The sequence below is a fragment of the Elgaria multicarinata genome, chromosome 5, assembly GCF_023053635.1.
Source record: "Elgaria multicarinata webbii isolate HBS135686 ecotype San Diego chromosome 5, rElgMul1.1.pri, whole genome shotgun sequence".
Classification (NCBI taxonomy): domain Eukaryota; kingdom Metazoa; phylum Chordata; class Lepidosauria; order Squamata; family Anguidae; genus Elgaria; species Elgaria multicarinata.
In genome coordinates this window covers 126,272,932-126,284,966 of record NC_086175.1, presented here as the reverse complement: position 1 = coordinate 126,284,966, position 12,035 = coordinate 126,272,932, and the positions used below count along the sequence as shown (strand labels likewise).

General features: G+C 44.7%; 1 protein-coding gene across 1 annotated transcript in view; it reads left to right on the top strand.

The window, feature by feature from the left end:
- Positions 1-10,447, top strand: part of CCDC81 (coiled-coil domain containing 81) — a 34,704-nt gene extending 24,257 nt beyond the window's left edge. Inside the window, 7 exon segments of the mRNA XM_063127854.1 lie at positions 2-148; positions 1,947-2,054; positions 3,554-3,723; positions 4,120-4,198; positions 6,772-6,998; positions 8,288-8,413; positions 10,306-10,447. Coding sequence (XP_062983924.1) covers positions 2-148; positions 1,947-2,054; positions 3,554-3,723; positions 4,120-4,198; positions 6,772-6,998; positions 8,288-8,413; positions 10,306-10,447 — 999 coding nt within the window.
- The last annotated feature ends 1,588 nt before the right edge of the window (positions 10,448-12,035 follow it).

The following is a 12,035-nucleotide window of genomic DNA, read 5'->3' as shown; positions in this document are numbered from 1 at the left end:
GGAAATGTGCTATCTGTGTATGCAGCGTGCCCAGAGGAACGTTCCTCTGTACTTGAGCGAAGAACGGAGGAGGAAAGAGAAGGAAGAAGACAGGATCCTGGAGCAATATCAGGCCCTAAAAGATCAAGACGCCCTTCGGAAGCAGCTGGTAGGGGGATGGATTTGCCACCGTTCTTCTTGTTTTAAAAGCAGGCCTTTTGAAATGAGAAGACGAATGGTTGTTTTCCTCAGGGCTGATTCACACATGCTTGCAGGCCTCCCTTCATGACTGTAGAACAGCCTTCCTCAACCTGGGGCGCTCCAGATGTGTTGGACTACAACTCCCAGAATGCCCCAGCCAGCTGGGGCATTCTGGGAGATGCAGTCCAACACATCTGGAGCGCCCCAGGTTGAGGAAGGCTGCTGTAGAACTTGGCCGCCTTGAGGCCCAGTATTGGGCAAAAGGCGGGATACAAATAAATATAATAATAATAATAATAATAATAATAATAATAATAATAATAATAATAATAGAAGGAATCATGACAAGCCAAACACATCAAAGATAGAACTTGTGCATTTTCTCACATGATGTCAAAGTTTATACCTTCCAGTGTTGGCTCCAGGATTTATTTATGTGTGTGTCTGTCTTAGGCATAACACGCTCAACAGGTGCCCCTAACCTGCAACAGGCGGGACATGCAAACTGAGAATCTGATCTGCATCTGATCTTCTTGCATACTTTGTACAAACTGGGGCAGTGGGCCCTCCTCTGCTCTTAGGGCCCTGGCGAGCGCCCAACTGTGCCACTCATTGGAGCAGGTGGAAAGTCTGACCTCCAAATATGGCCTTTTCGAATGGGATGGCTAGGTAAGAGAGGGAGATGAGTCAGCCCTGTAAGCCCAGGTCCAGCAATCTGGGCGTCCTGGGACAACTTGGTCAAGGAGACCCTTTTAACTGCTTAAAGTGAAGAGGAAGCCGAGGCATTGTCTGTGATGAGTGGAAGGAAGTGAGGCACGTGAACAGAGGACCTGTCCAAGAGCCCCACGCCCCATCCCAATAGACTTGGGGGCCCACTCTCTTTGGATTGCAAGTCATAGCAAATACTATCTGGCAGCATCCTATGCTAAGAGAGAAAAGATGGTGGCACCATTGTGTGGACTCTTTAATGGGTCTAGGGGCGCAACTAAGTTGAGATCTGACACCATTCATGTATGCCTGCCAGTAAGCTCGGTAATAACGACCAAGAATTAGGCAGTTCACCTATTCAGCCAGGGTATGTGGTATAGTCCTCAGAGGCCAGTAAGGGAGGGTTCAGGGTTCAATAGGAGAGTGCATCTTTTGCATCCAGAAAGTCCCAGTCCTAATCTACACCAAGCAGGATATTGCTCTATGAAAGCGGTATATAAAAGGCAGGAGCCACACTATTGCTTTGTAGCGGTATTGAAGTGCGCTGACAACTGTTGGGGCCCATTGACACATGCCATATACCGCTTTCATAGTGCTATATCCTGCTTGGTGGGGCTCCTGCCTTTTATATACCGCTTTCATACTGCTTTCATAGTGCAATATCCTGCTTGGTGTAGATCAGGCCCTAGATTCAACGCTCAGCAACTCTGGCTAAAAGGGCAGGTAGCAGGTGATGGATAAGACCTCTACCTGAGACCCTAGGAAGCTGCTGCAGGCCAGAGCAGGCAATTCAAAATGGACCAATGCATAAGGACTCACAAGGCAGTTTCTTGCATTCACTACCATTTCCAAATGCATTTGGGAAATTGTTTTTTTAAAGCATCCCCTGTATCAAAGTCTGCTTTCAGGTGCAAAGCTAATACATGTGTGGAAGGCTGGAGACCAAGAGAGCCTTGCATTGCAGTTACCTTGATTTGCCAGAGCTTCCTTTCATGCTTTCGTCATTGTTCACCCCCACTTTTGACTTCGACTACATCCAACTCTCTCTCCAACCACAGATGCGCGTCATGTCACACCGAGAACAGAGCCAGAAGGTGGCAGCATTTAACCTTGGGGTTGCTGAAGCCATCAGGAACCACAGGAACGAAAAACCTGCAGAAACCTACGTAAGATCGTACCTTGGCAGGCAGTAGGCTACCTGCCTTGATATCTCCTGTTGAAAGCGACAGTTTGTTTCCGCTTTGAACAGGGAGACATTTTGAACTAGCTTAATCCTTCAAAGACCACCCTCCCATCCCAGAAAATGTTGGAGACATGCCAGATGGATGAGTGGGGGACTCCCTGAAGCATATGTTTCTCTAGAATCTTTGTTGATTTCTGTCACCCTATTAGAGATCTTGGTTTTAAGGCTCCTGCGAACTGAAAGACAGGCCAAGTGTCCCTATTTCCCCCTAGTCAGCCGTTGCCTCTAGAACCCGGGTTCATCCCATGGAGCTGATTGGTGGGAGATCCAGGACAAATAAAAGGAAGTACTTCTTCACACAGCACATAGTTAAATGATGGAACTCACTACCACAAGATGTAGTGATGGCCACCAATTTGGATGGCTTTAAAAAGGGGTTGGATAAATTCCTGGAGGCGGAGGCTATCAATGGCTATAAGCCCTGATTTATTTATTTATTTATTTATTTATTTATTTATTTATTTATTTAATTTATTTAATATACCACTCCATTAGCTGAAGCTCTCTGGGCAGTTTACACAAGTTAAAAACAGTGAACATTAAAAAGTACACAAAATTTTAAACCTTCAAAAATATAAAAACAACAGTAACCATTTAAACTACAACAGTTTTGGGATACATTAAAAACAAAAACAAACTTAGTATATGTTGTTAAATGCTGTTAAATACCTGGGAGAAGAGAAAAGTCTTGACCTGGCGCCGAAAAGGTAACAATGTTGGTGCCAGGCGAGATGGTTGTGTGCTATCTCCAGTGTTCGAGGCAGTAAGCCTGTGTGCACCAGTTGCTGGGGAACATGGGTGGGAGGGTGCTGTTGCACCATGTCCTGGTTGTTCATCCCTGGCTGATGGCTGGTTGGCCACAGTGCGAACAGAGTGCTGGACTAGATGGACCCTTGGTCTGATCCAGCAGGGCTCTTTTATGTTCTTTTAATTCCTTCCCAATCCTATTCATACTGCCAGTAGCAGGGGGAGCCTGAAAGGCGGTGGGTAAGAAGTGTCTCTCATCCCCCTCCACCTGGAAGTGTGTTTTTCCCAGCACTGAAAAAACCGGTTTTAGGGATGGCTGGTTCCACCATGTAACACTAATGGAGCAGAGCTGATTTCATCGTACTGCAGAGAATAAGAGCAACGCGCTTTCCTCCCGTGCTCTTCCAGATGAAGCCCAAGACTGGGTCTTGTCAGTGCTTGGAAATTCCATGTACGAAACCTGTGCTTGGAAGTGGGGTGGATGTGCGTGACACATATTATAATATACTTTCTATACTGCCTTTAGGAAGCCAACCAACTTTATGAGAAATTCATCTTCACGTTCCTCGGATCCTATGCCTCTACAATTCTGAAGACGTAAACTTTTCATTTACACAGGCTTGCGTGGGTTGTTCCTCTTGTTCATACACAGACCGGTGCTTCTTTCCTTGACAGAAATCCTTCATTTTCGAGAGGAGGCCGCTTAGCCCCACCCTTCAACAAAAGCAAGAGGAGTATTCACAACAGTTGGGGAAGCAGTTAGAGGACAAGGCGGCAAGAGAATCGAAACAAAAGCAGAATCAGGACCTCACTGAGCGCCTGGAGCAAGTGCAGCTGGCAGAAGAGTAAGTCTCTAGGCATGAGCTGTTCCTTTAAATAGGGTGACCCTATGGAAAGGAGGAGAGCGCTGCTGTATCTTTAACAGTTGTATAGAAAAGGGAATTTCAGCCGGTTTGATTTGCATGCATGCAGCACGACCTGCCCTCTTTTGTATCTGGTCGCTCTACAAGAACACCTGCAGCTTTAACTGTTGTGACGAAGAGGGAATTTCACCAGGTTCTCCATATATACAAATGACACCTGCTGAAATTCCCTTTTTAATGCCAACTGCAGGATCCCTGTCCTCCTTTCCGTGTGGTCACCCTACTTTAAGCCAGCCCTCTCCACATCAGCCCCTGGCCAAGAGTAAATCTTTCTGAAATGTGGATGGTTGAATCCTACTCATGTGTCTCTTTTTCTAGGCTAGCTGCCCAAAGAGCAAAATATCTGAAGGACAAAATGGAGGAAATGCAGTGTTATAAGAGGGCATTGGACACACAGGTAAACAACAACAACATGTCTGCAAACTCTAATTAACAGCTCAAAACCTATACATGTCTGCAGGAACAAGTCCCATTGAGTTCAGTGGGGCTTACTCCCAGGTGAGTGGGTAAAGGATTGCAGCCTAACTGAATGGAGCTATCCAGTGGAGGCTGGTGGTTCCTGTATCAGTAGTGCGATGAATCTGCTCCGGGGTTTAGTCAGAACCAGTCAGAACTCTAAAGGAGGTATCCAAGGTGCTTCTTTAGAGTTCTGAGTGGTTCTGGCTGAAAACTGGAGCAGACCTACTGCCCCATTGATGTTGGAGCCACCAGCTTCCACTGGAAGCTACACAGTGAAGATGGCTGGGCTAGGTGACCAGATACAAAAAGGGGCAGGGCTCCTGCAGCTTTAACTGTTGTGATGAAGAGGGGATTTCACCAGGTGCTGTGTGCATAAAGATGACACGTGCTGACATCTCCTTTTCTATGCAACTGTTAAAGCTACAGGAGCCCTGTCCTCCTTTCCATATGGTCACCCTACCATAGAGGGAATGATTATTTTATTTTATTTTATTTTATAAAATAAAGGTGCAGCCTTCTTATGGGTCCTTTCCTTCCGGTGGAAGACCACTTATTTCAGAAATTTATTTATTTATTTATTTATTTATTTATTTATTGCATTTTTATACCGCCCAATAGCCGAAGCTCTCTGGGCGGTTCACAAAAATTAAAACCATCATAAAACAACCAACAAGTTAAAAACACAAATACAAAATACAATATAAAAAGCACAACCAGGATAAAACCACGCAGCAAAATTGATATAAGGTTAAAATACAGAGTTAAAACAGTATAATTTAAATTTAAGTTAAAATTAAGTGTTAAAATACTGAGTGAATAAAAAGGTCTTCAGCTGGCGACGAAAGGAGTACAGTGTAGGCGCCAGGCGGACCTCTCTGGGGAGCTCATTCCACAACTGGGGTGCCACAGCGGAGAAAGCCCTCCTCCTAGTAGCCACCTGCCTCACTTCCTTTGGCAGGGGCTCACGGAGAAGGGCCCCTGTAGATGATCTTAAGGTCCGGGCAGGTACATATGGGAGGAGGCGTTCCTTCAAATAACCTGGCCCCAAACCGTTTAGGGCTTTAAATGTCAATACCAGCACTTTGAATTGGGCCCGGACCTGGACTGGCAGCCAATGAAGCTGGAAAATGACTGGCGTAATGTGATCTCGCCAGCCAGTCCCTGTTAGTAAACGGGCTGCCCTGTTTTGTACCAGCTGAAGCTTCCGGACGGTTTTCAAAGGCAGCCCCGTGTATAACGCATTGCAGTAATCCAAACAAGAGATTATGAGTAGATGACCTGGGCTTCTGCCTATTCAGTCTGCTGTCCAGGTGCTCCACTGTGGATGGGCAGTTTTAGGACACTTCTGCCTTCTGGTTCTTTAAACCAGGCTTGAATGGGACACCTTTAAATAGAGGACACTTTCAAGTGGAGGACGGTCCTCTGTAAAAGAGCACACATGGCCTCTCTAGCCGGTTGTTGCCTGTGCACGATCATGTCATTAGCCTTGGCAAGGCCACTACAGCCCTTGCAGACAGTGTTACACCACCATCCTCTATGTGTTTACATGGAAGCAAGTCTCACGGTGTACAATGGGCCTTCTCCCCTGGTAAGTGCATTCAGGACTGCATTCTTAGAGGGTGTTCAGTTCATGACTCAGGCTGCCCCGCTCTCTCCATATTTCTTAGTCTCACCATCTCTCATTCACGAATGCTGTTTGGTTTTAGTGTTGAATGGGGCAGTACTTTATTGCTGAAAAACTTTGATCAGGTAGATACAAGGTACAATTTAGGAACTGCTCCTTGCAACTGAATTTAAGCTTTTTTTGTTGAATTTTTTTTTAAAAAATGTGCATCATAATTTAGTTACATGAACATGCATGTATATGTCTGTTTTACTGTGTGTATGTTGCTTCAGAAGCCAGGGTTGGCAATGGATTCTGCATGTGTATACACATTTAATGAAGGAATGAATTCCTTTGTTTGCATCAGCCACAGGCCTTAGCATTTGAAATGAGACGTACAGAAGAATAAAAGCAAGATGGTGCTTGACCAAAATTGCACAAGTTGCATTCTAAAAAATTACATTAAATACAAATCCCCAAATTTATACAAGTCTTTACACATAAAATAAGAATAAGTAAATAAAACAAATAAACTTCTGTTCAGTCAAAGGAGCTGCGAGAAATTAAGACTCTGATAAAATGGTAGATCTTATTTTGATAGCTCCTGCTAAATTTTTTTTGCAGTGTTTGCTGTCACCTGCTTATTCTGGTTTGCAAGAAGGAAAGATACAGAAGCAATAACTGACCGCCCTGGAATAGATAACAGTAGTGGAGTGATCACCTCTTTCCTCAAGTCTCTATAAAAACGACAAAATAATAATACATGAGCTACTGTTTCTGTACTGCCATCTCCACATGGGTATATACACAAATAAATATCGACACATGTGTTGTTTTCATGAATATTGAAAAGAGCTGTGATGGAGCCCCCTTTTTTTGATTAAATGTCCACCTTTATTTGGACACAGATAAAGATGAGGCCGGCTCCGTTGCCGCAGCGCGAGCCGGATTCAGTTCAGGTCATCTTTGGGAAGAACGACATGAATAATGAAAAGATGGAGGAGAGAAAGAAACGATCCCGGGAATATTCCCAGTACCAGTTGCAGGCAGCTGTGGACCGCAAACGGGCAGCAATCCTCAGCCAACTGGTTGATCAGAGGAGAGAGGCAGACATGATTCAAAGGGCAAAGCAACAGTAAGAATAGAAATGGCTGCATTATGGTTTTCCCAGCAGATTTCAGGTTTGGATGCCCTGGGAGAGTTTGTTGGGTTCCTTGGCTGCCCTGGGAGGTTTCTTTTGGTTCGCGAGCTGCTCCGGGAGGGGTTTTTTTTGGTTGTTGTTCTGGGGCTACTTGGGGAGCTTATTTTGGCTGTTCGCTTTGTGCTTTAAAGGGAAATCATGTTTGTTTTTTACGGTGGCTGCACCACTGAATTTTGGCAGCAAATTTGATGACAGTGGTGGGGACTGAAGAAGACCCAGGGAGGTATACAGCCCAAGGGATTGTGTGTTGCCCATCCCTGATCTATTAAGATAGATATTCCTGCCCAAAACTAGAATACCTAAGTAGTGGGAAAGATCTGACTACAGCGAGTTCATGTGACTATGGCAGCTGAAATTGGCTGGGTTCACATAACTCACTAACTTACCCAGTGTGGGTTGTTGTTGAACCATGGGTTATTGCGTTGTCTGAATGCAGTGCTTTTTCCGCAAGTTAACCATGAGTTATTGCATTGTCTGAAAGCAGTGCTTTTCCCACAGGGTAGCTTTTTAACCATGCAATGTGTCTTGTTAACCACCCTGAATAACCCAAGCACAAACCATGGGTTCTCAAGGTGGCTTGTTCGAGATAAATGAATTAACCACATTGCGTGGTTAACAAGCCACCCTGCAGAAAACACGCTGCATTCGGACAACACGATAACCCACCCTGCAGAAAGTGCACTGCATTCAGACGTCATATTAACCCGTCCTGCATAAAACACCCTGCGTTCACACAACGTGATAACCTGCGGTGGGTTAGCGTGTTGTGTGAACCCCTTGCATCTGATGTTATGATAATGGATCATAGTTGTTGCCAGCTTCGGTGATCTGGCAGCTGGCAAAGTGTTTCATATTGCTTGTTGTTTACGGCTGTGTTTCCAAAACTGTCTTTGGCAGAACCCTAGTGTTTGTTGTGATGTATATAAGGGTTCTGTGAGAAATATGAAGTGATTATATGTATCAAAAAATACAAAGCCACTTGGATTGTATATTAATAATTATAATGCATTCATAACTGAACTGTTCTTACATGCGAAGGACAAGGATGTGCATTGTTTATTGGTCATGGAATGCGTGTGTGTGTGTGTATTCTTTCAGAGACTTCTGCAAATTTGCGTAACATTTCTTGTTTTGCACAATTTATTCTGATCTTGCCAGCCATGGGAAAGGACCATTGAGCTGAAGGATGTCAGCACCTAAGTTTCCTCCCGCTGTTTTTCTAGGTGGATGGCTGAAAGAGGCGAACGGATTGAGAAGCTCTTCCAGATGAACTTAGCTGTGCAGGACAACTGGCGGAAGAGTGCCGGGATGAAAAGGCAACAAGATTACGAAGAGAAGCTCTTTCGGCGGTAAAGACCAGCCTGGAGACTCACCCCCATTTCTGGCCTCTCTGGGCTGGCCCAAGAGCTAGGAACCAAGACTAGAGGGACAAGCAGTCTGGAGCCCTAGGACTCATCTATACGCCCTGTATACCCCTTCGGGGCTGAGCAGTGGTGCTGCGTTGTTTATTTATATGATGCAGCCCCCAACTTGCAGCCACGTTGGGCTTTCTCCCACCCCCGAAATTGCACTTTTTTTGTAGTGATGTTTTGCCATGACTTTTTTCAATCGCTCCAAGGTTGCCACATTGTTTGTTCATTTGTCGGTGGCTTTGGTTCAGGTTAAGCAAGTGGGTGTTGTTAGGGGTGGATCCAAGTGCAGAATAAGCGCAGGAACGCAGAGCAGGAGGCTGAAGAAGCCAAATGACCACCAGTGCTGTGGTTTTTAGCCCGCACTCCCTTCTGCCATGTATCATCATCATCATCATCATCATCATCATTATTATTATTATTATTATTATTATTGCATTTATATCCCGCCTTTTTTTCCTCCAATGAACCCAAGGCGGTGTACATCCTTCTCCTCCTCTCCATTTTATCCTCACAACAACAAACCTGTGAGGTAGGTTAGGCTGAGAGTTTGTGACTGGCCCAAAGTCACCCAGTGACTGAACCACCATGTTTAGAGGCAATAAATCTTTCGGCACTCGTTGCTGGAGACCAACGGGGCAGGGCTGTTGCACTCATGGTCTCTTTGTGACTTTTCTAGAATATATGGTTGGCCACCGTTAGAAACAAATTGTTGGAATGCAGTCTTTGCTCTGATATATCAAGGCAATAGTATAAGCTAAGGGGACCTGCAACAAAATGTTGAGCACCAGACTGTTATTCTAAGTTGCCTTTGTCCATCAGCCTAGTGTTGTCTGCTCTAACTGGCAGCGGATGGTCTCGGGTTCAACCCCCAGCATCTCCTGGGAAATGATCAAGGACTCCCGCCCAACACCTTGGTCATTTAGTTGGAGATGCTGGACTTGAATCTGGGACCTTTGGCATGCAAATCACATGCCTTAGCACTGAGCTATGGCCCCATCCACTAAGTCAGGGGTACAGAACCCCTGAACAAAGGGCCAAAACTAGCACTCCTGGGGTACCACTGTGACCCTCAAGGGTTCCCCAGGTCGCCATACCGCCTTCCCTTGGCCTGCCTCTGACCATCAGTCGTTGGGTGGTTTCATGTTTCTCATACGTTTTTTCCTCCATTCTCAAAGGTTGAAATGCCTCTTCTAAGGCTTCCTCATTGGCAGTAAACGCTTGAAGCTAAACTCTGTTGGCATTTGGCCCCTCCCCCTTCATTTTTGACTCCTCCCCCTTTGCCTTCAGCTCCACCCACTGCTGGAATACAGCCAATGGGAGCTTCTCCCAGATGGAATTGGACTCTCAGGTTGAAAGAGGTTCCACATTCCTGGAAACCAGAAGCCAGTGTGGTGTAGTGGCTAAAGTGTTGGACTGGGAGTTGGGAGATCTGGGTTCTAGTCCCCACTCGGCCATGGAACCCCACTGGGTGACTTTGGGCCAGTCACAGACTCTCAGCCCAACCCACCTCACAGGGTTGTTGTTGTGAGGCTAAAATGGGGAGGAGGATTATGTATGCCGCCTTGGGTTCCTTGCAGGAAAAAAGGCAGGATATAAATGCAATAATAAATAAATAATAATAAAGGGGTAGCTGCACTGCTCATGTTCCCAACACATTTCTACCCAGGTCTTTATCAAGACAAAAAGTCTTAAAAGGTTTTTCAGGTGGATTCCTTCTCCCTTTCTTCATCCAAAGTGGATATGTCTGGGTTTGAGAATGGACGGGTAACTGGTTCTTCTCATCAAGATGCTCATTGCTTTTGCTAAACTTTTATTTCCTTTATCTCCAGTGCTGGGGATAAACTCCTGCTCCTCGACCAGTGTGCGCGGTATCGCCGTTGCTACCAGTGCAAGAGAAGCCTAAGCAACAATGGGGAAACCAACCTGTGGACAGGCACGAAATACGTCCCTGGATCCCGCTTGATCATTTGAAGCAACTGGATCTCTCTCTGTTCCTTCCCTCGCCTCCTCTCCTGGCCGATTTTGGTCTTTAAAAAAATTGATTGCGTTGATGCGCTTATTCTCATAGCTCTGAGCAATATATTTCAAGCTATTTCTGCTGCTTTTGGGTTTCTGTCCAGTGTTGAGTGAGTTTTTATGGAGAATTATGTTGAATTAAAAAATAAATAAATGGAAGTACGCTGGTAACATATATATTTTTTGCTTTAGTGTCAAGTATGTTGTGTTTTTTGGAGGGGATTTAGATGTGGGTAGGAGATCAGTATAATGAGGCGGGGGTTGGCAAACCTCAGTCTTGTGGGGGTTACTTTGTTTGTGTATACTTGAGCTTCAAGGTTTACAAAGTAGACAAAGTTCTATTTTCATGTATTAATTCTTAAATAATTTCCCTTGAGAATTTGGTGTCCTCAGGAATCAGCTTGCTTAGAAGGTAAATTCAGTTCTGTTCTGAATGCTTTTTTTTTTTTTGCCACCTGCATCTTCTTTCGCAGGGTGACCTGGAGTGACCTCTGCTTGCAGTTGTAAGGAACTTTATGAGAATCTGTTGAAAAACATAAGGGAGCTGGCTGGCCAGTGGTTTGCAGAAGAGCCTGAAGTGTTGTTGCATATTCACAACAAACCCTGGAACCAGTCCATCAAGGCAGATGGCCAGTTGAAGGTGTTGAGCTGGAATAAAAGTGTCTTGAAAAGAGGAGTGTTGCATAGATTAGCCAGAGAGGAACGTCCAGAGCCCGGTAAAAACTCAGCAGCAAGAAAATTGGTGTGTTAATTAGGCACACAAATCCAGCTTCTTGTGCCAGCTGGATATGGAAAGATATCAATAAGCCTTGTGTGAAGAAGCCCTGTTAGCTAAATTAGTTTAATCCTGCATAGAGTAATGGATTTGGAGTTGTGCAGGGGCTAGGCTGATTGGTTTATCCTTTCCTTCCTCCAAGGAATTCAGGGTGATGTATGGTTATTTCTATTATTATTATTATTATTATTATTATTATTATTATTATTATTATTATTATTCCACTTTGGGTCTATATTGGTGGATGCAGCTGGTCTTATATTTCTCCTGCGCTAACACGACACCTGCATTCAAATATGGAATATCTATTTTGCTGTTTTTAAATAAACAAATTATTACCCTCCTTGTATAACTTTAATGATAGGGCAGGTTAAATATAGGCTGTTTTTAAACTCTTACTGGGCCTGTTCACACAGCACGGTAGGCCATGGTTAGGCCGCTAACCCTTTTGCTGCAATTGGTTAGTGAGCATGTTTAAACTGTGGTTATGTAGCCACCATGGTAAGGAATGGTTTGCATGACATGTTAAGTCACGGTTCACGCGATACACTAAGCCATAATGTTTAGCTCAAAATGCTTAACCACCGTAGCTTAGCGTGTCGTCTGAACAGGGTCACAGTGCTGCCTGTTGAACCTGACTACACAGGAATTGGCAACTTAACTGGTTATTAATAGGGCTTTATATGGCTATTAACAGGTTATTCATAGGCTTTTGTATTAAGAGGCTTAATACAGTTACATCAATTGGGGCCAGATCTACACCAAGCA